This window comes from Neolamprologus brichardi, chromosome 9 (assembly GCF_056152115.1).
Source record: "Neolamprologus brichardi isolate AB-2024 chromosome 9, ASM5615211v1, whole genome shotgun sequence".
NCBI classification, from domain to species: domain Eukaryota; kingdom Metazoa; phylum Chordata; class Actinopteri; order Cichliformes; family Cichlidae; genus Neolamprologus; species Neolamprologus brichardi.
In genome coordinates, this window is record NC_142112.1 from 15,199,089 (window position 1) to 15,225,605 (window position 26,517).

Genomic DNA, 26,517 nt, shown 5'->3' on the forward strand with positions numbered 1-26,517 from the left:
TTAATGTAGACTTTAAAATCTTATCCGAACTGCTAGCAACCCGTTTGGAAAGAGTTCTCCCTTCTATTATATCAGACGAACAGACAGGCTATATTAAAGGAAGACATTCCTTTTTTTAGTATACGGTCCCTTCTTAATATAATATATTCCAAAAATCATAGCACCGTTATGAGGTGGTAAGCTCATTGGATGCTGAAAAAGCATTCGATCGAGTATAATGGGAGTATCTTTTTGGAGTCTGGAGGAAATTTGGTTTTGGTAACAATTTTATATCTTGGATTCATCTTTTATATGGGCAAATAAGACCCCCAGGATTTGTATGACCTCACTACAACAGGTTAAGCTCAGTGGGGGTCTTGCTCTGCCCAACTTGATGTTTTATTATTGGGCAGCCAACATTCAAAAGTATACCTATTGGCTCAATGATCCTCAAGCTACTTTGTGTTGCCTTGAGACTCAATCGTGTTTTTCTTTCTCACTCTAAGCACTATTATTTTCATCCCTTCCTGTTTCCCTGTTACGATTCACAGACAACCCTGTTGTAATTGGCTCTCTAAAAATATGGTATCAATTCCAGTGTCACTTCAATTCAGTCTCTGCTTCTGCTCTGACCCTAATCTGCAACAACTACCTCTTCCCCCCCATCGTTAGTGGACTCCTCCTTTTACATATGCGCAAGAAAAGGTATCAAATGTTTTTATGACTTTTTTTTAAAGATAGCATTTTTCTCAGCTTTAGTGACCTTTGTTCTTTGTATGATTTGCCCTTGTATCATTTCTTCTGCTACTTTAAAATAAGACACTGTGCATCTTCTATCTTGCCAGAGTTTCCAAGTCAGCCTCTCAAGCCTTGGTGGGAAGACTTATTCCAGTTGAAGCCTCACAGTAAGGCTCTAATATCACAAGTATATACTTTAATTATGGCATCGGGCAATTACTCAACCAAATAAATGCTTTGAGTTGGAAAAAGGAACTGGGTCTTACGTTTGGGGAAGGTTACTGGGACAAAATAATTGACAAAATTCATACTTCAGCCTCATGTGCAAGACTCTCCCTTATTCAGTTTAAGACGGTATACAGATTACACTTCTCAACATCTAGATTGTCTAAAATATACCCCAGCATTCCTGACCTGTGCAACAGATCCATCGCCTGTTTTTTGTTTTGTTTTGTTTTTTTTTTTTGCCTGCCCGCTACTTAAGTTATACTGGACTTTTAATTTTGAAGTGTTCTCTGATGTTTTGAGCGTTACACTCATACCATGCCCACTAGTTTGGTGTTTCTGGTGTTTCTGAAGATGCCACCCTAAACCTTAGTCATAAAAAGCTGGATGTTTTGTTCACTTCACTGCTGGCACGACGTAGAATTTTGCTGTGTTGGAAAGCTCATCACCCTCCAGCCCGATCACGTTGGCTGGAAGATGTTATGTTCTTTTTAAAAGTGGAGAAAATAAAATTCAGACTCAGAGGAAATGTTAATAAGTTCTCACAGATGTGGCAGCCTTTTATTATTTACTTCAGTTCATTGAAAACACTTCCAACAGACTAAACTTTAGTACCATGGGGTTTTCTTTTGTTCTGGTTCTGGGGGGGGTTCTTTGCTTTTTCTTTTGTTTTGTTCTCTGTGTGTTTTTCCCCCTTTTATTTGTTATCATCCTAACTTTAATGGCCTAATCTGTATTGAGATATATCTTTGTATCTGTGGTACTTGCTTTATTGGGCCTGATATGTCAACTTACATGTTAAAAACTCTATAAATAAAGAGGGGGAGGGGGGGAGAAAGTTCAGTTTTGAATGGGTGTAAATATTTTATTTACAGTTTCTCATACAAAAGGCATATTGTATTCTTCATGTACATTCATACCAGCAGCAGGGTTAAATTCATACTGGCTGTTGCCTGGTGGCATCGACCAGCCAAACATCTGGGGCGAGTTGAGGAAGGTCCATTGATGTCCAGGAGCAAAACTGTCCACAGCATGATGATAGGGGCCCTGATGGTTTACACCATTTGAGATTGAGTTTACCTCCTGGTGCTCGGTGTACTGCTGCCTGAATGGGGGCTGTCCCTCTCCCTGAAACTGAATCACAGACAGGTGGACTGTCAGTAAAATAAGAACACTTCAAGAATACTTCAATCAATTCCCCAGATAATGACAGAATCAGAAACAATGCTTTTTAATAATAGATGTCTCTCTCCCTGAAACTGAAGGGGACAAGAGGATTTTCAGTAAAATGAGAATAGTTGTTTTAAATTATTGGCATTACACTTTTTTAAATACAGTCAATTCCCCAGATAATGACAGAAAGCAGAAACAGTGCTTTTCAATAATAGGAGATACTTACATGAAGTGGGACGCCCTGATTCACATGCTGAGGATGTGACCTCCTCCTAAACTTACTCCATCTGTTTTGAAACCAAGTTTTTACCTAAAGATGGAAGAAAACAGAAAACATTTCATGAGTACAATGGACCCAAAATTCAATTTCTTAGATTCTAGTAAGTTGAGAAACACTCACCTGGATGTAGGTCAGTCCTGTCATCACTGCCAACTCTTTCATCTCTCTTGGCTCATAGTAACATTTCAAATTAAACTGATGGACAAGAATATCCAACTGTCTCTCTGTGAACACCACCCGGGCCTTTCCTTTAGGTTTCTCTGGAGCAGTGCTGGGATGGTCCAGAGTGGCAGTGATGTTGCCACCCCGGCTTCTTGGGACAGCAAAATCTTGTTTCTGCTCTGAGACAGAGCTGGAAACTGCCTCAGAGGTAGCAAAGGTTTTGTTGATCATCTCCATTTTTAGAGCAGTCTCTGCCCATGTAGAGAGTTCTTCCAAGGAAAGACTCCCTTCAGGGCCGCTGCCTGAACTCCACGAGTCTGTGAGGGTAAAGACACAAGAGGCCAAGTAAGAACAAGTCTATATGGTCCACATGGGTCAGTTGCTGATATGTTTTGGCACGACTGACTTTCTAACAGAAAAAATAAACAAAAGTTAAATTGATGAGTCTTAAATCCCAAAAGGTCTCAGACTGAAGAAGTCACAAAACATTTCTCCCATTGAAAACATTACATCCAGTTGAACTGAATCAACCTTCAGGGATTTACTTACCTGATGACTGAGCATCAACACAATGAATCTTAAACACAAATGTTTCCCACAAAGTAGAAAAAAAAGAAGTCTGATATTTGTACATTCTTTAAAACCAAAAAGGATTTAACGTGGACTCTGTTCAGCTGTGGAGGGAGAAATGGTGACTTCTGCCATCAGGACTCACAACACAGAGTGAAAAAGTAATTTTGCAAGTTGTCTTAGAGGTTAGCCAACTCTATTCATATTAGCTCACTGAGCAACAATGCTGAGTACATACCTGGAGAAAAGTGCATCCCATAATCTTCCATCTTTGAAATCCCAGGGATTGAAACAGGAAAGCTGGAGAAAGTATCTCTGATAGAGCTCCAAACCAAGCAGGAAGGTGAATTAAGACTTACCGTATTTTCACGACCATAAGACGCACCGTACTAAAAGGCGCAGTCTCAGTTATGTGTGCCATTACTGTATTTAACACACACGTAAGGTGCACCTGATTATAGGGCGCATACAAGTGTGCGTATTTAAAAAATGAAGCGGGAGCAAAACTGAGTTTGGTACTAACATTTTTATTACCGGTAATTGTCATCAATCAAACCCATCGAAGTCCTCTGTGTCTGAATTGAACAGCTGCGCTAAATCTCCATCAAACATTCCAGTTTCACTTTCTTCACCTTCAGAGTCACTTTCCGTTCCGTGCGGCTCCTCGGAAATGATGCCAGCTTTTGCGAAAGCTCGAACAACAGTGCCAGCAGACATGTTAGCCCAAGCATCTACAATCCATTCGCAAATTGTGGCGTAACTCGCCCGGCGCTGCCTTCCACTCTTAGTGAAACTGTGGTCTCCATCGGTCATCCATCGCTCCCACGCCACTCGCAGCCTTAGGTTGAACGGCCGGTTCACACCAATGTCCAGCGGTTGGAGTTCCTTTGTCAGGCCTCCCGGAATGACAGCAAGCTCACAGTTCATTTGTTTCACTTGTTTTTTTCACATCGGCTGTGAGATGGGCACGCATAGAGTCACAGATCAATAGCGATGGTGATGCGTGGAAAAAACCACCTGGTCTCTTTACATACACCTCCCTCAGCCACTCTTTCATCATTTCCTCATCCATCCAGCCCTTTTCATTTGCCTTAATTATGATTCCTGCTGGAAACTTCTCTTTAGGCAAAGTCTTTCTCTTAAAAATCACCATAGGCGGCAGTTTCTGTGCATTAGCATGGCAGCCAAGCACAACAGTAAAAGAAGACTTTTCGTGCCCCGTTGTGTGTATCGCTACCGTGCTGGTCCCCTTCTTCTCCACATTGTGACTCACCGGGATGTCGAAAGTGAGCAGCACCTCGTCCATGTTAGTGATGTGGCTGGGCTGGATGTGTTTGTCGGCGATGTGTTTGCTGCAGTAGGAGCGGAAGATGGCCAGCTTTTCATTATAATCCGCTGGAAGTTGCTCCGCTACCGTAGTCCTGGTCCGGATGGAAAAATGGCACAGTTTCATGAAACAAAAGCACCAAGACGGACCTCCTTGGAAATGTTCAATTTTCATTTCTTCTGCTAGTGAAACTGCTTTTAGTCGAATGGTGATCGCCATGAACACCAGACTGCTGATGAGCTGCATACAGGGCTGGACGGGGACAAAAAATCGGCCCGGGCATTTTGACTAGAGACTGGCCCACCATTATAGGAAAAATCATAAAGCCTTTGAATGAAAACAAATGCTGTTGTGACAGTGATGTACACTGTTTTGATGGTATATATGCATCAATCTATCAATCCTTTGTTGTAAGATTCAGATAATTATTTTTTTAAAAGCGAGACATTTTAAATGAGAATAAGAAAGAAAAGTATTTCTTTGTGCCCCCCTCTCCCTGTTAATGCCCAACCTGGCCCCCCTGGCAAAACTTTGCTAGATCCGCACCTGCACAGTTACCAGCTGTCAGCTACCTAAAAAAGGATCCTGGGGTTATCTGTCTCTCAGAAACAGTTCATAACTTCCCTTCAACTCATTTATGTCACCTAAAAGATGAACTTGTTTCTCCATCACCTGTTCAGCTCTGATGATTCAGTAAGGACATCTCCTGGTTTCATCTTCATGTTTCCCTCTCACCAGATAACGAAACCGACATCATGACCAGCAGCTTTTTTGCAGCTGTGGCTCCAGCAAACATCAGCTGATACTAGAAATTAATATTAAATAAATTCTAACAACAGCTGATCAAGCTTAAACGTGCTGCTGTTGTTTAACGCGACATCGGCTGGTTTCCTCTTTCTGGCGCAAAGTGGGCGATAAACAAACAAGAGAGCCGATCAGCTGATCATTGATCAGTTTTCATGATTGAAGTAGAAACGGGAGAGAGAGGGGAGAGAATGAAAGAAGAAGAGGCAGCTGTGCAGCAAAGACACAGAATAACTCCAGCTTTGTCTTTTTTCATTGTAGCTGAATTACGGGACAAACTGTTCCTTTTCACCTCAATAAGAAAGGCGTAATATTTTCTCTGAATACCAGACGGGAAGGTTGGCAACTCTAATAACTTATGAACAAAATAAAGTTCAACATCATTAACTTCATAGCACCCACCCAGCTGTATAGAAACTCCGTCATGCTAGCTAGTACGCAGTATGGAAAAAGTCAGAATAACGAAAATAAACTCCACCTAAACTTGGTTTATATCTGACCCAGATAGACTGCAGGTCATAACTTCTTACCTGAAGTTCAGTTCACACTTGGACCGGCGGCCGCCTCGGGTCCCCTTTCCTTCTGCGTCCCCTTTCCTTCTGCGTCCCCTTTCCCTCATCCACCTGCTGCCTCCACCACTTGCTAATGTTATTGAATCTGTGGAAGCTCTGCGATAGCCACCACACGAAGTAACGAGTAACGACCCTATCTAAATCCCAGTAACGACTAACGCGTTCCTGATTTTGGCATAATAACTAGTTACCGTGCTCGTTACCACAATAGTAACGTAGTTACTGTAACGCGTTACTTAATAACGCATTAGTCCCAACACTGGTCCTCATTGGAGGAAAAGTCCATCCATTCGCTTCCGCTTATCCTTTTCAGGGTCGCGGGGGGCGCTGGAGCCTATACCAGCTGTCATAGGGCGAGAGACGGGGTACACCCTGGACAGGACGCCAGTCTGTCGCAGGGCCAACACACAGGGACAGACAACCATTCGCACTCACACTCATTCGCACATTCACACAATTTGGATTATCCAGTTAACCTATCCCCACAAGCTGCATGTCTTTGGATGGTGGGAGGAAGCCAGAGTGCCCGGAGGGAACCCACGCAAACACGGGGAGGACATGCAAACTCCACACAGAAAGACCCCAGCCTGATGTTGGAATTGAACTCAGGACCTTCTTGCTGTGCGGCAACAGTGCTAGCCACCGTGCTGCCGTTGCAGATAAATGTATTGGTGACTTTGAAAGAAATATTTTGGTGAGGACATCACTGGCTCCCTCACTGGTGTGCTCATGTTTGAGCAGCACTTAGCAGCTAATTACTGAAATGAACTCACTGCATGTTTGCATCAATTAACGCAGTATTAGAAAGAACTTTCCACTCACATAGAACATTTTTGCAAAAACATCCTCACGCTAATTTGACCTGCAGCCGTTCAGTTACACCTCTGTGTAAAACCCCACAGCAGCTTGTTGAGGCAAAAATGTTGTTTGTACTCATGCAAACCATTCACAAATGTGGCACAGAATATCACAATGACCGCTGACCACTCATTTTGTCTTTATTAACTTTAATAAATGAGTGTCTGAAAGTGGCAAGTGAAATTAAGTCAATTTATCAAGGTCTGCATAGTTAATCATGTGTTTAAAACGAAATGAGGTGGTCTATATAATGTGAAAAATTTATTTAATAAAACAAACAAATCTAATGAGTTTAGATTGTTCTGCTTTCATGTCAACTAGATCTGTCTTAGATGATTTGGCAGTAATGACACCCGGTTACGCCAATCGGAGGTCACTAAAATCAATACTGAATCGGTGTGTAACTTTGCCAAAACAATGTCGGACTCTGTAGTTTTCTCTGGTCCCCTCCCCAATCAGACCAGGAGTGACATGTTTAGCCGCATGTTCTCCTTAAATTGCTGGCTGTCTGAGTGGTGTCCCAGAAATGATGTGGGCTTCATAGATAATTGGCAAACCTTCTGGAGGAAACCTGGTCTTGTTAGGAGAGATGGCATCCATCCCACTTTGGATGGAGCAGCTCTCATTTCTAGAAATGTCGACAAATTTATTAAACCCCTCAAAACATGACTATCCAGAGTTGGGACCAGGAAGCAGAGTTGCAGTCTTACACGCCTCTCTGCAGCTTGTCTCCTCCTGCTACCCCCCCCCCCCCCCCCCCCCCAAAAAAAACCCCATCTCCATAGAGACTGTGTCTGCTTCCAAAAAGACAAAAAACAAACTAAAAACCAGCAACAAACAACTTAAACATTTACAAAGAAAGAACAATACAGTATCCACATCTGAACCAAAGAGTAAAACAGTGAAATGTGGATTATTAAATATTAGGTCTCTCTCCTCCAAGTCTGTTAGTACATGAATTAATAATTGATCAACAAATTGATTTACTCTGCCTTACAGAAACCTGGTTGCAGCAGGATGATTATGTTAGTTTAAATGAATCAACACCCCCGAGTCATTCTAACTACCAGAAATCTCGAAGCACAGGTCGAGGGGGCGGTGTGGCAGCAATTTTTCACACCAGTCTATTAATTAATGAAAGACCAAGACAGACTTTTAATTCATTTGAAAGCCTGATGCTTAACATTGTCCACCCCAGCTGTGAAACTCAGAAACCAGTCTTACTTGTTATCATCTATCGTCCACCTGGGCCTTACACAGAGTTTCTCTCTGATTTCTCAGACTTTATATCTAATTTAGTTCTGAGCTCAGATAAAATAATTATTGTGGGTGATTTTAACATCCATGTTGATGCTAAAAATGACAGCCTCAACATGGCATTTAATCTGTCGTTAGACTCAATTGGTTTCTCTCAAAATGTAAAAGAACCCACCCACCACTTTAATCACACTCTAGATCTTGTTTTAATATATGGCATAGAAACTGAACATTTAACAGTGTTTCCTGAAAACCCTCTCCTGTCTGATCATTTCTTGATAACATTTACATTTACAATAATTGATTACGCAGCAGTGGAGAGTGGACTTTATCAAAGTAGATGTCTTTCTGAAAGCGCTGTAACTAAGTTTAAGAATATAATCCAGCCACTGTTATCATCGTCAATGCCCTGTACCAACACAGAGCAGAGCAGCTATCTGAACGCTACCCCAACAGAGGTCGATTATCTTGTTAATAATTTCACCTCCTCACTACGTACGACTCTGGATACTGTAGCTCCGGTGAAAACTAAGGTCTCTAATCAGAAGTACCTGACCCCGTGGTATAATTCTCAAACACGTACCCTAAAGCAGATGACTCGTAATCTGGAGAGGAAATGGCGTGTCACAAATTTAGAGGATCATCATTTAGCCTGGAGAAATAGTTTGTTGCTTTATAAGAAAGCCCTCCGCAAAGCCAGAACAGCTTACTACTCATCACTGATTGAAGAAAATAAGAACAACCCCAGGTTTCTCTTCAGCACTGTAGCCAGGCTGACAAAAAGTCAGAGCTCTTTTGAGCCAACCATCCCTTTAACGTTAACTAGTGATGACTTCATGAACTTCTTCACAAATAAAATTTTTATCATTAGAGAAAAAATTACCAATAATCATCCCACAGATGTAATATTATCTACAGCTACTCTTAGTTCTATTGATGTTAAGTTAGACTCTTTTTCTCCAATTGATCTTTCTGAGTTAACTTCAATAATTACTTCCTCCAAACCATCAACGTGTCTTTTAGACCCCATTCCTACAAAACTGCTCAAAGAAGTCCTGCCATTGATTAATTCTTCGATCTTAAATATGATCAACCTATCTCTAATAATCGGCTATGTACCACAGGCCTTCAAGGTGGCTGCAGTTAAACCTTTACTCAAAAAGCCATCTCTAGACCCAGCAGTCTTAGCTAATTATAGGCCAATCTCCAACCTTCCTTTCATATCAAAAATCCTTGAAAGAGTAGTTGTCAAACAGCTAACAGATCATCTGCAGAGGAATGGTTTATTTGAAGAGTTTCAGTCAGGTTTCAGAGTTCATCACAGCACAGAAACAGCTTTAGTGAAGGTTACAAATGATCTTCTTATGGCCTCTGACAGTGGACTCATCTCTGTGCTTGTCCTTCTTGACCTTAGTGCAGCATTCGATACTGTTGACCATAATATCCTATTAGAGCGATTAGAACATGCTGTAGGTATTACAGGTATTGCACTGCAGTGGTTTTTATCATATTTATCTAATAGACTCCAATTTGTGCATGTAAATGGAGAGTCCTCTTCACACACTAAGGTCAATTATGGAGTTCCACAGGGTTCAGTGCTAGGACCAATTCTGTTTACATTATACATGCTTCCCCTAGGCAGCATCATTAGAAGACATAGCATACATTTTCACTGCTATGCAGATGACACCCAGCTCTATCTGTCCATGAAGCCAGATAACACACACCAATTAGTTAAACTGCAGGAATGTCTTAAAGACATAAAGACTTGGATGGCCACTAACTTTCTGCTTCTTAACTCAGATAAAACTGAGGTCATTGTACTCGGCGCTGAAAAGCTTAGAAATATGGTATCTAACCAGATTCTTACTCTGGATGGCATTACCTTGGCCTCCAGTAACACTGTGAGGAACCTTGGAGTCATTTTTGACCAGGATATGTCCTTCAACACACATATTAAACAAATATGTAAGACTGCGTTCTTCCATTTGCGCAACATCTCTAAAATTAGAAATATCCTGTCTCAGAGTGACGCTGAAAAACTAGTTCATGCATTTATTACTTCCAGGCTGGACTACTGCAATTCATTATTATCAGGATGTCCAAAAAACTCACTGAAAAGCCTTCAGTTAATCCAAAATGCTGCAGCAAGAGTACTGACAGGGACTAGAAAGAGAGAGCATATTTCTGAATTGAATTCAAAATCCTGCTCCTCACATACAAGGTCTTAAATAATCAGGCCCCATCTTATCTTAATGACCTTGTAGTACCATATCACCCTATTAGAGCACTTCGCTCCCGCTCTGCAGGCCTACTTGTTGTTCCTAGAGTATTTAAAAGTAGAATGGGAGGGAGAGCCTTCAGTTTTCAGGCCCCTCTTCTGTGGAACCAGCTTCCAGTTTGGATTCGGGAGACACACTATCTCTACTTTTAAGATTAGGCTTAAAACTTTCCTTTTTGCTAAAGCATATAGTTAGGGCTGGACCAGGTGACCCTGAATCCTCCCTTAGTTATGCTGCAATAGACGTAGACTGCCGAGTTTTTCCTTTCCAGTCACCTTTCTCACTCACTATGTGTTAATAGACCTCTCTGTATTGAATCATATCTGTTATTAATCTCTGTCTCTCTTCCACAGCATGTCTTTTATCCTGTCTTCCTTCTCTCACCCCAACCGGTCGCAGCAGATGGCCGCCCCTCCCTGAGCCTGGTTCTGCCGGAGGTTTCTTCCTGTTAAAAGGGAGTTTTTCCTTCCCACTGTCGCCAAAGTGCTTGCTCATAGGGGGTCATATGATTGTTGGGCTTTTCTCTGTATCTATGAAGCGCCTTGAGGCAACATTTGTTGTGATTTGGCGCTATATAAATAAAATTGAATTTAATTGATTTAGCTTCCTGCTCTGTTTGTTTCAGACAAGCAACCAGTTTGATCTTTGCACCGATGATTAATTTACTTTCTATTATCAGGAGATTTGTGCACATAGTTTATAATTTCAAATGTATCAAAGCAAATACAGCTGCTCTGTAAATATATTTTAAACAAAATCTGTATTAGTATTAAAACCTGATATTTATAAAATGTTTTAGAATAAGCCAAATTATACCAATATTACATACAAATAATGACTTACACCTCTAATTTAGATCTTTGTAATCATGTGGAGAACATTACAGAGTTCATAAGGTAGCAAATGTTAGTTTACCCTTTCTTTGAAAAGCACCTCTAAATGTGTGAAAAGTGAAATTAAATCACCCACATAAGCCAAGGTCAACAAAAGCAAGGCTAACGACCCACATCAACGCATCTGGCCCCCTCTGGCTCATTCCGAATTCGAGACGCACCCAGTTCACCCAGTGACCACTAAACATACGCTAATGTGTCTTTTAGAGTTCCTGTATCACACCCTGCTACCTCTGATTAATTATCAAGTCAATGCAGACAGATGGCACCAGGGCCATGAGGTAAATTCGGGTAAAAGTGTTTGTGTTAACATGTCTTGATTTGAAGTAATTTCAAAGACACAGAAGTCATATTGTTTGCAGATGACACAAAGTTATTCTGGAAGTAACTTGAAACTTCTGAATGAAGTTGAGGTGAAATGAGTTCACCTGAAACCTTGGCTGAATATGACCTACACTTGTTTTCACACCTTGGCTTGTGTGACTAGGTAGAGGATCGTTATGAGGTCTATTGTCCCTCTTTGGGCAACACTATATGGCTTAAATCTGTGACTCTCTACCACTTTGAACTGAAAAAGCCTATCAGATGAGAGGTGAAAAGTCTGCAAGCAACTAAAAAGGTCATTTTCTTTCTAAAATCCTTAGACTACGATGACCTGGATAACTGGGAACCTTCCCAGACATCTACTAGAAAATAAATTTAAGAAATTGAAGACTTGGTTTTTCTATAATGATTTAACACTAAATCTGAGCAAAACAAATCTCATACTATTTGGGAGTCAAACAAATTATATCATTAATAAACTGATGATAAATAACATAGAATTAGGATAATAAACCAAACCCACTTTTTAGCCTTTTCATTAAATACTCTTAAATTTAAAGGCTTGACTGACCTCAGAACTCTACACATAATTTATAAAGCAACAACCAAATCTTTGACCCACAACATTTAGGACTGGATCAGGGCTTGTGTGGAACCTTCTTTAAATCTCAGTGATTCACCGAGATAGAAAACAACTTGAAAGAGTGAGTGGTGAATCAAAGAGAAGAAATTACAGAAACTAATGTAAAGTGCACAAAAGAATGTAAAACGCCGCGATACATCTAGTGAGCAGCACTTCTCTGAGTGAAATGAGCTTCTTGATGTCAGAGGTCAAAGGAGAAAGACCAGATGACTTCATGCTGATAGGAAGGCAGCAGAGACTAAAAATAACCACTCATTTAAAGCAAACTATACAGAAGACCATCACTGAGAGCACAACATATCAGAACTTGAAGCACATGGGCTAGAAGCAGCAGAAGACCACAATGGCTACAACAGCTTTCAGCTAAGAACAGCAAACTGAGGAAACAGAATCACAAATATTAGACAATAAGAGATTGGAGAAATGTTTCCTGGTCTGATGAGTCTCCATTTCTGCTGTGACATTCTGGGTCAGAGGCTAAACACAAGATTTCACGACTTTCACTTTTTAACATCCTATCAAATATTGTAAATTATGATGTTAGAGACTCAATGAAAGCAAAACAAAAATGCAGACAGTATTTAATCATAGCAAAGTCGTCATTTGTTGGAAGAAAATGGATGGCACTGACTGCAACATTTACAATATATATAAAAAGTTGACTTTATCAGTCTGCTACTCGAGCCTTCATCTGCCCCACCAACTCTGGGGAAAAGAAGGGAAAAAAAGATGTACATTACATGTTAATGTGTTTCTTATTGTTTTATTTTAACTGAGATTCACTGAGTCTTATCAAAGCCGCCTCTGTTTTATATTTAAATGGCAAGAAGATAAAATCTACAAGAAATAAAACAGTAAAACGGGATAAAACATGCATGTAGCTTCCATGTTGAAAACTGCAGATGAGTTGGAAGTCTATTAAATCTTTGTGAAAACCACCAGCATGTGGTCTGGCAAGACCAAGGTGGAAGAAATCCTCATCTGAAGCTTTGCTGAACATAAGGATTTCTCTCAGGTCATCATAATTTGGTCTTTATCCTGATCAAGTTCTAAATGTTTTGGCCAAAGATTTGTTTGTTGCTTTATAAATTATGTGTTGAGTTCTGAGGTCAACAAAGTCTTTAAATTTAAGAGTATTTAATAAAAAGGCTAAAAAGTAAGTAGATTTTAATTTTGAGATTGGACTCTGTTTTAATATCTTTATATATTAAAACAGTGCTTGGCAGTACACACAAGTTTTACAAAAATGAGAGACATCTGAAGAGAGTTCTTAGCGCAGGTTCTTAGGGGACACACGCGTCACAAAAGCATACTCTGACCTGGAAGTCTTGGTTGAATTCATTGACAACCAGTTGCAGTACTCTGGTAGCTTCACGCGTACCGATGGATATATGCTAAATGCAGAGAACATTGACTACGCGTGAGGAAAGAGGATGTGCGCTTGGTGTTAATTTCATTTCATTTCATTTATTTGTTCATTTTCAGGCACAACAAATACCTATATTGAACATAAAATGCACAAAACAAAGAAAAATTGCCTGAAAAAGGAGTGGGACGAAGAAAATTTATTAAATCCCACCCCTATACTCACTCATCATCAAAAAACAATAAATGAGCTGGATCCCTGAGGGGTGGCATTGAGGCACACAAGACGTCTCAGGCGAAGGCAAACTATTTTTCAAAAGGGCTGAACTTCATCTGGCACCTGTACTCCTACGGCAAACTGAAACCATATTGCATCTGAATCAATGAGAGTGTTGATGGTTTGTCGAGAAAAATAACCTGTCTTAAGGCATACACAACAAATAGTAATCTGAAAGTGATGGGGGGGTGTTACGTAGAAGCGGTGCAGCGGTGTAGAGTTGTAAGAGGTGATCTTGGAACTGAAAATGGCCATGTTATATGCTTTCAGTGTTTCCTTGTGCCCGTGGCTCTTTACGACACCTTTGAGAGTTACCTGGAGGGAGGAAGTACTTCCAATGAAAGAATTGAATACTGGTGGCATTTTCTTCACAGCCAGTGTCTGGAGTTCTGGTTATTCTTATTTGCAGACATCAGAGACAATGGGTACTTTGATGGTGGGTTTCTGGACAAAAAACTTCTTCAGTGCCTATGCCTACCTTAAAAAAAAGAGTACATTTCAAATTCTTTTCAATCTAGTCGCAGGGTGGGTAAATTGCATTGTTCTAAGGAAAAGATTTGAGATATTCCACAGAGGGTGTCCACTTGTGGATAAATCTTTCAGAACTACCTTTCACTGTGAGTGATATCTTCTCCACCCTCAAGAATGTCCGGACAGTATTAAGCCATTGCAATGCAGATGGAGACGTGGGAGATTTCCAAAGAAGTAAAATACAGCATCTAGCAAGAAGGGAACAAAAAGCTAAGGTCTTAGTTTGCTGGGGAGTTATATTAAGAGGGATCTTTGGAACTCCAAATATGGCAATTAAAGGGTCTTCTCGGATCTAACTTCCAAAAACCCCTGAAAGTACAGAAAAGAAATCAGCCAAAATTGGTTCAAACTTGTACAGAAGAAAAACATATGGCTTAGATTGCAAGGGGAGGTGTGACATCTGTCACATTGGTCTATAATTGAAGGAAAAAATTTAGATAAACGGGATTTTGAGAAATTGACTCTATTTATTACTTTAAACTGTATAAGCTGTAGCCTAGCACATCATGTACCTGAACGCATGATAAGATTCACCTTATCCGACCATGATTCAAACAGTTCAACACCTAATTCACGCTCCCAGGCGGTTCTGATTTTACGTGAAGAATCAGATTTGGTCACCATAAGCATACAATATATATTTGATAGAGGTGATTTTTGATTAGGCCTAACAACCAGAAGGTCAACCCATGATGGATCAGCAGGGAGAATTGGGAAATTTGGCAACAGTGATGAGACACAGTCTAATTTGCAAATAGAGAAACAAGTGAGAAGGAGGTAGGTTACATTTTGAGGATAGTTCTGTGAAACTAAGAAAGACATCATCTTTGTAAAGGGCTCTCATGGTTTTTATGCCTCTTTCGTGCCATGTCAAATAGGCCCTGTTGGTAGTGGCAGGGGGAAATAGATGATTCCTTAACAATGGTAATCTGGTAGAGGGGGATATGAATTTAAAATGCGACCTGAACTGAAACCATATCTTAAGTGTAGAGAGCACTACGGGATTTGAAGCAACACTATTCAGTGATGAGTAGATAAGGGAGGCTGGTGAAAAAATATGGAAAAATTGATTGAATTTCAAGTTTACACCAAATCAGGTCAGGTGAATTTAGCCAGTAGGTCAGCTTATGAATATGTGAAGACCAGTAGTACATTAAAAAATTTTGTAGGGAAAGACCCCCATTAGAGGTAAACTGTTGTAATAAAGAGAGCCTCAGTCTAGGGGCTCTTCCATTCCACAAAAAAGAAGAAACCATCTGGTCCAGGGACTTCAAAACTGTTTGGGTAGAAAAAGGGGGATACACTGACATAAAAAGAGAAATCTGGGTAGCACATTCATTTTGATAATATTAATCCTGCCAATTAGTGACAGTGGGAGTGAGTTCTACCTCTGAAAATCTAATGTAAATTGTGAGACCAGGGGGGCACAATTCTCAGAAAACAGTAAAGGCAAAGTTCGTGTAATGTTAATTCCAAAGTACCTAAACCCCGAGGGGCTGGGCTTAAAAGGAATGTCAGACTGCTCAAGTGTTAACGCTAAAGAGTTTACAGGGTAACATTCACTCTTGAGTAAATTAATTTTATAGCCAGAAAAAGAGCTGAATTTTTCCAAGACAGATAAAATTGGAGGAAGACTACATATGGGGTCAACTGCATACAAAAGAAGGTCATCTGCGTACAGGGATACCTTAAGTTCAACACCTGCACGGATAATTCCATGAAAGGAAGAGAGGGATTTCAGAGCAACAGAAAGAGGTTCTATGGCTAAAGCAAAGAGAAGGGCAGAAAGAGGACATCCCTGTCGAGTGCCACAGCATAGTGGGAAATACTCAGATCGAACTGAGTTGGTGATGACAGAAGCCTGAGGGGATGTATAAAGAAGTTTGGTCCAAGACACAAACCTTTTTCCAAACCTATTCAGTACAGCAAAAAGTTAAATCCCATTCAACCCCATCAAAGGCCTTTTCTGCATCTAGAGAAATGATCACCTCAGGAGACGTGGGACAATGAGCAGAAAAAATTGTGCTTAGCACCGTACGTGTGCATTCTGTTCCTTTGAGATAATCTGTGGGAGAACGGCCTCGAGCCGAATTGCAAGCAGTTTTCCCAAAATCTTAAAATCTACATTTAGAAGAGAGACGGGCCTGTAGGACTCACAGGCCGTAGGCTCTTTGCCTTTCTTCAGTAAAACTGAAATAGATGCCTTCGTTAAAGTGGGGGGCAGCCAGCCTTTTCTCAGAGATTCATTATATAGATCAAGAAGGAGAGGGGCTAGCTTGTCTTTAAATTTTTTTAACAACTCAGCTGGAAATCTGTCTGAGCCTGGGGCCTTACCGCTCGCATACACTTGATTGAGCCAAAAACTTCCTCTATTTTAACAGGAGCGTCGAGCTGCAACTTCTTTTTTTTTTTTTTAAAGTGAACATATAAGGAGAGGCGTCCACCAAGTATTTCCTGCCATGGCGTCCACGTCACCATGGTAATGGCACAGCCAGATAACAACATGAGATTTCAAAACATATGTACATTTAACGAGTTACTTTTAATAAACCTCAACATAATTACTTTTTTAATTCTTTGTTATTTATCAGACTCCTGAATAGTATGAGTTTTGTTTTGCTCAGACTCAGTGTTAAATGATTATAGAAATAACCGAGAATTCAGTTAAATTAATTTTCTAGTTCATTCAGAGGTTGTTCCAAGTTACTTCCACAATAACTTTGTGTCATCTGCACATAATATGAATTTGAAATTACTTCAAATCAAGACATGTTAACACAGAAACCTTTATTTATTTCTCATGGCCCTGGTGCCATCTGTCTGCATTGACCTGATAATTAATCAGAGGTAGCAGGGTGTGATACAGGAACTCTAAAAGACACATTAGCGTATGTTTAGTGGTCACTGGCTGAACTGGGTGCGTCTCTTTAATTCGGAATGAGCCAGAGGCCAAATGCATGTGTCCGTGGGTTTATGACGAGCAGTGTTGTGGATCGTTAGCCTTGGTATTGTTTACATTGACTTATGTGGGTGTTTTAGTGTCAGAGACTTTTACAATGTAGAGGTGCATTTCAAAGGTGAAAGCTACCATGTGCTACCTTATATACTCCAAATGTTCTCCACATGATCACAAAGATCTTAATTATGTAAGTCATTAGTTGTATGTAATATTGGTATAATTTTGCTTATTTTAAAACATTTTCAAAGATGCTGAGTTCAATTGATGTAATTTCAGTTGCCACTTTTAAACTGTTTCATTTAATAAAGTTAATGAAGACAAAACGAGTGGTCAGTGGTCATCGTGATATTCAGTGTCAGATTTTTTTAATGGTTTGTCAGAGTTTGAAAAACTTGTTTTGACCTTAAAAAGATGCTTTGGGGGTTTACACAAAGGTGCAACTGAACGCCTGGAGATCAAATTAGTGTGAGGATGCATTTGCAAAAATGATCTATGTGAGTGGGAAGAACTTTCCACTCACATAGACACTTTCCACTTAATCTTGCTATCACTCACCCACTGACTGAAAAACCAAAGAACGACCAAATGAAAGACCCACCGAACTGAATTTGGTGTTGAATTTATTTATTTTTTGCTAATTTAAGAGCAGTTAAAATGGACACTAAAGTAATGGGTAGGAGGTTTAATTGAAAGTAGAATAGTAATTTTAGGCATTGCAGTTTTGAGATTTTATAAACTGTGAGCTGAAAGGATTTGGTAAAGCTCATTTGTATGGCTGCTTTCTAACTGTACTTTCTGTTTTCAGACCTCAGAAACAGCATTTTAAAGAAATGTAAATGATGCCAGTTGGTAGAAACTTGGTAGGGTAAAGTGGCTCACAAAGGAAGAAGCTCAACCCCCCACATTCCTGCCCACACCCACAAACCTCTTTAAAAGCCCAGGAGAATTGCTCTTAAGTCCTAATTCACCTTCCTGCTTGGTTTGGAGCTCTTTCAGCAGAGATACTTTCTCCAGCTCTCCTGTTTTAATCACTGGGATTTCAAAGATGGAAGATTATGGGATGCACTTTTCTCCAGGTATGTACTCAGCATTGTTGCCTAGTGAGCTACATGAACAGAGTTGGCTAACATCTAAGACAACTTGCAAAAATACTCTTTCACTCTGTGTTGTAAATCCTGATGGCAGAAGTCACTCTTGGTTCTGAATAATGTACAAATATTCCACTTTTTTGGGAAACTTTTGTGTTTAAGATTCATTGTGTTGATGCTCAGTCATCAGTTAAGTAAATCCCTGAAGGTTGATTCAGTTCAACTGGATGTATTGTTTTCAATGGGAGAAATGTTTTGTGACTTCTTCAGTCTGAGACCTTTTGGGATTTAAGACTCATCAATTTAACTTTTGTTTATTTTTTCTGTTAGAAAGTCAGTCGTGCCAAAACATATCAGCAACTGACCCATGTGGACCATATAGACTTGTTCTTACTTGGCCTCTTGTGTCTTTACCCTCACAGACTCGTGGAGTTCAGGCAGCGGCCCTGAAGGGAGTCTTTCCTTGGAAGAACTCTCTACATGGGCAGAGACTGCTCTAAGAAAGGAGATGGGCAACAAAACCTTTGCTACCTCTGAGACATTTTCCAGCTCTGTCTCAGAGCAGAAACAAGATTTTGCTGTCCCAAGAAGCCAGGATGGCAACATCACTGCCACTCTGGACCATCCCAGCACTGCTCCAGAGAAACCTAAAGGAAAGGCCCGGGTGGTGTTCACAGAGAGACAGTTGGATATTCTTGTCCATCAGTTTAATCTGAAACATTACCATGAGCCAGGAGAGATGAAACAGTTGGCAGAGATGACAGGGCTGACCTACAAATAGGTGAGTGTTTTTCAATTTACTACAACATAAGAAATTGAATTTTGGGTCCATTGTACTCATGAAATGTTTTCTGTTTTCTTCCATTTTAGGTGAAAACCTGGTTTCAAAACAAACGGAGTAAGTTTAGGAGGAGTTCACATCTTCAGCATGTGAATCAGGATGTCCCACTTCATGTAAGTATCTCCTATTATTAAACAGAATTGTTTATGATTCTGTCATTATCTGGGGAATTGACTGTATTTAAAAAAGTGTAATGCCAATAATTTAAAACAACTATTCTCGTTTTACTGACAGTCCCCTTGTCCCCTTCAGTTTCAGGGAGAGAGACAGCCCCCATTCAGGGAGCGGTACACCCAGCACCAGGTAAATTCAATGAGAATGGGTGCAAATAATCAGGCCCACTATTCTCATGCTGTGGGCAATTCTGCGGCTGGACCTCAATGGACCCTCCCCGACTCCCCTCAGATGTTTGGCTGGTCAATGCCACCAGGCAACGGGCATCACAAATACGACACAGCTGTTCAAAACCCAGCAAAAATGGCCACTACGATCGAAGCAATGGGAAGAGCTGTGAGTACTCAGACTGTTTTCATGGAACTCTCAACGCAACATGGATAAAATCTTGGAGAAGCTCACGGCTCTTCAACAAGAAATTGACAGACCTGGTGATGAGTGACAGAGATTTAGATTGTCTGTGAAATTGGAGGCACCAAACCCAAACATCGTCTCTCCCCTGCATACCTGTTTCCTTTTTTTCCTCTTGTCCCTGATGTACGTATTTTCACTGTCTTTTAGGTTTCACAGGAATTTCACTGCATGTTGTACTTTGTATGACTGTGTATTTGACTAATAAAATTTGATTTGAACACCAGTTCAGCACTGAATGGAATATAAACAACCCTGGACTTTTTTTTAATTATTTTTATTGTCTTCATGTAGCTCAACATAGAGTCTCAGATTGGATCGCTTTCAGTAAAGGGGGAGGGGGGTATTCAATATCCAATGGATTTTAGAAATATTAGAATTCAGTAGGCTCCAGCTACTGTAAATAGTCAAAATAGCCAAAATACATACTGGGATATCAGAGAAAACACCATCAGAAATTCTGTATATAAGATTAAGAGATGAATTCATCAAAATGTGTTTTGTTTCATTTTGTTGTATTTGTTGTAAAAAAGTATTGTACATTAAGAAAATTCTCTTCCTTGTGTGTGAGAAACTGAATAAACCTACCAGGAAGAAAGTTGTTATTTCCAAATATCGGAGTGAACCTAGACAGTTGTATCATTTCTCCCAAGTAGTTATGTATTTCAAACCAGATCATTATAGTGTTTTTTAGAAAGGGGTTCTTAGTTTGCTTATTTAGTGTCTTCTTGTCGGCTGAGTAATGATATAAGTTTGGGGGAATTTTGATTTCTGTAGACTCCATAGAAACCCACACTGGAATTTGCTCATTAACAAAATAAAACATTGCCGCTCTGATTTGAGCAGCCCAAAAGTACCACTTTAAATTTGGAAGTTGTAAACCCCCTCTTTCATAAGGGAGGTATAATAATGAGATTCTGAGTCTTGGTCTTCTGTTATTCCAAAAATCTAAGAAAGAGTTTGGTGGGGAGAGAGGTATTGATTGAAAAAGGTAGAGATATTTTGGCAAAATTGACATTTTTAGTATATTAATACGACCAATTAAAGATATAGGTAGTCTTTACGTTTAGGTGTATTTAATAAAAAGGCTAAAAAGTGGATTTGGTGGTTCCTTTGAAGTGGTTTTATTTATGATCCTAAGTCTGTTATTTATCACGAGTTTATTAATGATAAAATTTGTACGTCTTCCAAATAGTACGAGTTTTGTTTTGCTCAGATTCAGTGTTAATTGACTATAGAAAAAGTCTTCAATTTCTTAAATTGATTTTTCTAGTTCATTCAGAAGTTACTTCCACAATAACTTTGTATCATCTGCAAACAATATGACTTCTGTGTCTTTGCAGTTACTTCAAATTAAGACATGTCAACACAAACACCTTTACCCTCACTTATCTCTCATGGCCCTGGTGCCAACTGTCTGCATTGATTTGATAATTAATCAGAGGTAGCAGGGTGTGATACAGGAACTCTAAAAGACACATTAGCGTATGTTTAGTGGTCACTGGGTGAACTAGGTGCGTCTCTAATTCTGAATGAGCCAGAGGGGGCCAGATGCATGTGTCTATGGGGTTTATGACGGGCGTTGGTGTGGCTCATTAGCCTTGCTATTGTTTTACAATGTAGAGGTGAAACTACCATTTGCTACCTTATAAACTCAGTAATGTTCTCTACATGATTACAAAGATCTAAATTAGAGGTGTAAGTCATTGTTTGTATGTAATATTGGTATAATTTGGCTTATATTAAAACATTTTATACATATCAGGTTTCAATACTCACTGAAATAATGCAGATTTCATGCAACATATATTTAAAATGGAGCTGTATTTGCTCTGATACATTTGGAATTACAAGCTATGTGTACAAATTTTCTGATAATAGAAAGTAAATTAAACATCGGTGCAAAGATCAAACTGGTTGCTTGTCTGAAACAACCAGAGCAGGAGGTTAAATCAAAATCATCTAACACAGATCTAGTTGACATGAAAGCAGAACAAGCAAAACTGTTCTCAACTCACCAGTGAGAAATATCCATAAAAATCATGATATACACCAGTTTGTCCTACTGACAACCTTTGTCCTACTGAAAGCGTTAGGTCCAGATGAACAGAATCAACTTTGTGGGATTTCCTGACGTGGATGATTGAGCACGCATCAAGGTATTTACAGAAGCCACAGATTCTATTGAATTCTAATATTTCTAAAATCAATGGGTTTTAAGATAAAGGGCCTAATGTTCACCCCATGCCTACCATTTACTAAAAGTACAGAAAACAGAACAGATCAGAATCCTGATATTCTGTCAGCTCAGTCATTGATACTAGCTACTATTTACAATATCTGTGATATTGAACATTAACTGTTGTAAGGCTCTCCACCTTGGCTGATGTGTGAAGAAGAAAGCACACACCCACATGAGAAACCAAACACGAGATTTCATTACACTTTTTAACAAAAAATGTGTTGAGACTCAATAAAAATGACGCATGGAGAAAGTATTTCGTTTTAGCAAAGTCCTCATTTATTGGAAGTAAAATCATTACAGATTCATGTTGACTTTACAACAGTTACACCATATAAAAAGTGGACTTTATCAATCACTTACACAAGCCTTAATCTACCCCACCAACTATGACCAAGCTAATTTTTCCTTGTTTTGTAAAAGTGTAAATGACGAAGAAATTCACTGAGTTTTATCAAACCTGCCTCTGTGTTAACTTTTAAATAACTTTACATTAAAATGAAATCATAAAAAAATAAAATTAGGCATTTCTGATATACTGGACGCTATCTTAAGGCTTCAGAATGATAGTTGAGAAATGAAAGAGATGTAACAGTAGCCACAGCCATCTTTAGCTGTTAGCAAGGCTCTCCGCTTTCTCTATAAAAAATGTGAAGTCCGGGGTTGTTCATATTCCATGCAGTGCTTAAGACACCAGTGTTGCAATCATGTCAGTTGCCTGGTGGGATCGACCAGCCAAACATCTGGGGTGAGTTGTAGAGGGTCAATTGAGGTCCAGAGACAACATTGCCCACAGCATCAGGATAGTGGGCCTGATTATTTGCACCCTTTCTCATGAAGCTGATGTCCAGTTGTTCACTGAGTGAGGACGCTCCCTGAAACTGAATCACAGACAGATGCACAGTCAGTAAAACCACAATACAGAGTTCTTGTTTTAAATTATAAACAATACACTTCATCTAATTAAATGAATTCCCCAGATAGTGACTGAATTAAAAACAGTTCTGTTTAATAATTGGAGATACTTACATGAAGCGGGACGCCCTGATTGAGATGCTGAGAATCTGGAATCCTCCTAAACTTTCTCCTTCGATTTTGAAACCAAGTCTTCACCTAAAGATGGAGGAAAACGGAAGAAATTTAAAGAGTACAATAGACCGAAAATTCAAAACGAATTGAGTTCCTTATGTTCTAGTAACCTTGAAAAACACTCACCTGTTTGTAGGTCAGTCCTGTCAGCTCTGCCAACTCTGTCATCTCTTGTGGTTTAGGGTATTGTTTCTGATTAAAGTGATGGACAAGAGGTTTTAACTGGCTGTCTGAGAACAGCCCTCGGGTCCTTCCTTTGAGCACCTTGGCCTTTTCTTCCTTCACACACGTAGTACGTGTGACCGTGTTGCTGCCCTCCTGGTTTCTTGGGGCACGAAAAACCAGTTCCTCCTCCGTGACGGAGCTGGAAATAGCTTCAGCAGTCTCAGACATGTTGCTCATCTCCTTAGCGAGAGCTGCCTCAGCCCATGCTGCAAGTTCTTCCAAGGGAAGACTCCCTTGCAGGCTGCTGCCAGAAATCCACAAGTCTGTGAGGATAGAAAGACAGAGGCTAAGTAAGCACAAGTATATATGGTCCACATGGGTCACCGTGGCTACTGATGTTTTGGCACAGTTGAGTTTTTTAACAGAAAATGATACAAAAGGGATCAACTGATGAGCCTTAATCAAATTCCCACACACACAATTTCACTTGATTTTACTTGCTGAATTATTAAAATGTGCCACCAGATGTTGCCAATTAGAAAGTTTAAAAAGGGACTCAAAGCCCAGATGGTCCTGAAGTGGACTCTCTGTTCAGCTGAGGAGGGAGAAATGGTGACTTCTGCAATCAGGACTTACAACACAGAGTGAAAGGGTATTTTTGCTCAAAGATGTCTTCGAGGTTAGCCAACTCTGTTCATATTAGCTCACTAGAAAACAATGCTGAGTACATACCTGGAGAAAAGTGCATCCCATAATCTTCCATCTTTGAAATCCCAGTGATTGAAACAGGAAAGCTGGAGAAAGTATCTCTGATGAAAGAGCTCCAAACCAAGCAGGAAGGTGAATTAAGACTTAAGAGCAATTCTTCTGGGCTTTTAAGGAGGTTTGTTGGTGTGGGCAGGAATGTGGGGTGTTGAGCTTCTTCTTTCGTGAGTCTCTTTACAACCAGTCAGGCTGTTACTACCAACTGGCATCATTTACATTTGTTTAAAATACTGTTTCTCAGGTCTGAAAAAAAGTACAGTTAGAAAGCAGCCATACAAATGAGCTTTACCAAATCCTTCCACCTCACACTTTATAAAATATGAAACACTTAATGCCTAAAATGATTTTATCTTTTAAGCACTGGTACTTCAAGAAATGACAAAGTGTGATCTCCAACTTGGGTACAGAATATCTACTAAAGCTGGCTTGAAGTGTGGGGTGAGGGGCTTCTCCTTTTCCCAATTTTGTAAATAAGTCTCTACAGTAAATCGGAACAAGATGGATTTGATGCGTTTCTCAGAGTAACAAACGTTTTCCTCAGCTGCAAAGTCTGTTTTTTTGCTTTTATTAACATTTTAATGTAGGAACTGTTTTCTTTCTACTGAACTAAATCCACCAGCTGTGTCAGTGTGCAGGAGGAAGCACACATCAGCCTGTGATGAGAGACTTGAGCTCAAAACAGGTCAAACTCTTCCTTTGGTTGGTGGGTGTGACATGACACAGCGAGATTTCTGAGTCTTTTTTTTAACAGTATTTAACAGAAGCTTTATTTCATTCTACCAGTGTCCTCATTGGAGGAAAAGTCATTGCAGATAAATGTATTGGTGACTTTGAAAGAAATATTTTGTGAGGACATCACTGGCTCCCTCATTGGTGTGCTCATGTTTGAGCAGCACTTAGCAGCTAATTACTGAAATGAACTCACTGCATGTTTTGCATCAATTAACTCAGTATTAGAAAGAACTTTCCACTCACTTAGAACATTTTTGCAAAAACATCCGCACGCTAATTTGACCTGCAGCCGTTCAGTTACACCTCTGTGTAAACCCCCACAGCAGCTTGTTTAGACAAAAATGGTTTTTGTACTCATGCAAACCATTCACAAATGTGGCACAGAATATCACAATGACTGCTGACCACTCATTTTGTCTTTATTAACTTTAATAAATGAGTCTGTCTGAAAGTGGCAAGTGAAATTAAGTCAATTTATCAAGGTCTGCATATTTAATCGTGTGTTTAAAACAAAACAAGGTGGTCTATATAATGTGAAAAATATATTTAATAAAACAAACAAATCTAATGAGTTTAGATTGTTCTGCTTTCATGTCAACTAGATCTGTGTTAGATGATTTTGATTTAACTTCCTGCTCTGGTTGTTTCAGACAAGCAACCAGTTTGATCTTTGCACCGATGTTTAATTTACTTTCTATTATCAGAAGATTTGTGCAAATAGTTTATAATTTCAAATGTTTCAGAGCAAATACAGCTACTCTTTAAATATATTTTTGCATACGTTCTGTATTATTTCAGTGAGTATTGAAACCTGAGGTTCAAAATGTTTTAAAATAAGCCAAATCATACTAATATTACACACAAATAATGAATTACACCTCTAATTTAGATATTTTTGATCATGTGGAGAACATTATTGAGTTTATAAGGTAGCAAATGGTAGTTTCACCTCTACATTGTAAAACAATAGCAAGGCTAATGAGCCACACCAATGCCCATCATAAACCCAATAGACGCAGGCATCTGGCCCCCTCTGGCTCATTCAGAATTAGAGACGCACCCAGTTCACCCAGTGACCACTAAACATACGCTAATGTGTCTTTTAGAGTTCCTGTATCACATCCTGCTACCTCTGATTAATTATCAAGTCAATGCAGACAGATGGCACCAGGGCCATGAGGTAAATTCGGGTAAAAGTGTTTGTGTTAACATGTCTTGATTTGAAGTAATTTCAAAGACACAGAAGTCATATTGTTTGCAGATGACACACAGTTATTCTGGAAGTAACTTGAAACTTCTGAATGAACTTCAGGTGAAATGAGTTCACCTGAAACCTTGGCTGAATATGACCTACACCCATTTTCACACCTTGGCTCGTGTGACTAGGTACAGGATCGTTATGGGGTCTATTGTCCCTCTTGGGGCAACACTATATGGATTAAATCTGTGACTCTCTACCACTTTGAACTGAAAAAGCCTATCAGATGAGAGGTGAAACGTCTGCAAGCAACTAAAAAGGTCATTTTCTTTCTAAAATCCTTAGACTACGATGACCTGGATAACTGGGAACCTTCCCAGACATCTAATAGAAAATGAATTTAAGAAAATGAAGACTTGGTTTTTCTATGATTTAACACTAAATCTGAGCAAAACAAATCTCATACTATTTGGGAGTCAAACAAATTATATCATTAATAAACTGATGATAAATAACATAGAATTAGGATAATAAACCAAACCCACTTTTCTGCCTTTTAATTAAATACTCTTAAATTTAAAGGGTTGACTGAC

The 26,517-nt window shown here is 39.6% G+C and overlaps 2 protein-coding genes across 2 annotated transcripts in view; both read right to left on the reverse strand.

Annotated features, from left to right (window-relative positions):
• The window catches only part of LOC148101278 (uncharacterized), a 204,668-nt gene that overhangs the window by 93,039 nt on the left and 85,112 nt on the right, over positions 1 to 26,517 (reverse strand). The window lies entirely within an intron of this gene.
• LOC148101281 (uncharacterized) lies at positions 1,822 to 3,396 on the reverse strand. Its single transcript, XM_087845597.1, has 4 exons — positions 3,366 to 3,396; positions 2,516 to 2,874; positions 2,342 to 2,425; positions 1,822 to 2,076 (listed from the first exon to the last, which is right to left on the reverse strand). Exons 1-4 carry the CDS (start codon positions 3,394 to 3,396, stop codon positions 1,822 to 1,824), a joined length of 729 nt encoding a protein of 242 aa, XP_087701723.1.

Coding starts and splice junctions, on each gene's coding strand:
- LOC148101281 (XM_087845597.1), bottom strand. CDS start 3,396: ATGGAAGATTATGGGATGCACTTTTCTCCAG. Junction 2,426..2,515: donor CAGGACTGACCTACATCCAG/GTGAGTGTTTCT, acceptor TTCCATCTTTAG/GTAAAAACTTGGTTTCAAAA. Junction 2,077..2,341: donor ATCAGGGCGTCCCACTTCAT/GTAAGTATCTCC, acceptor TCTGTGATTCAG/TTTCAGGGAGAGGGACAGCC.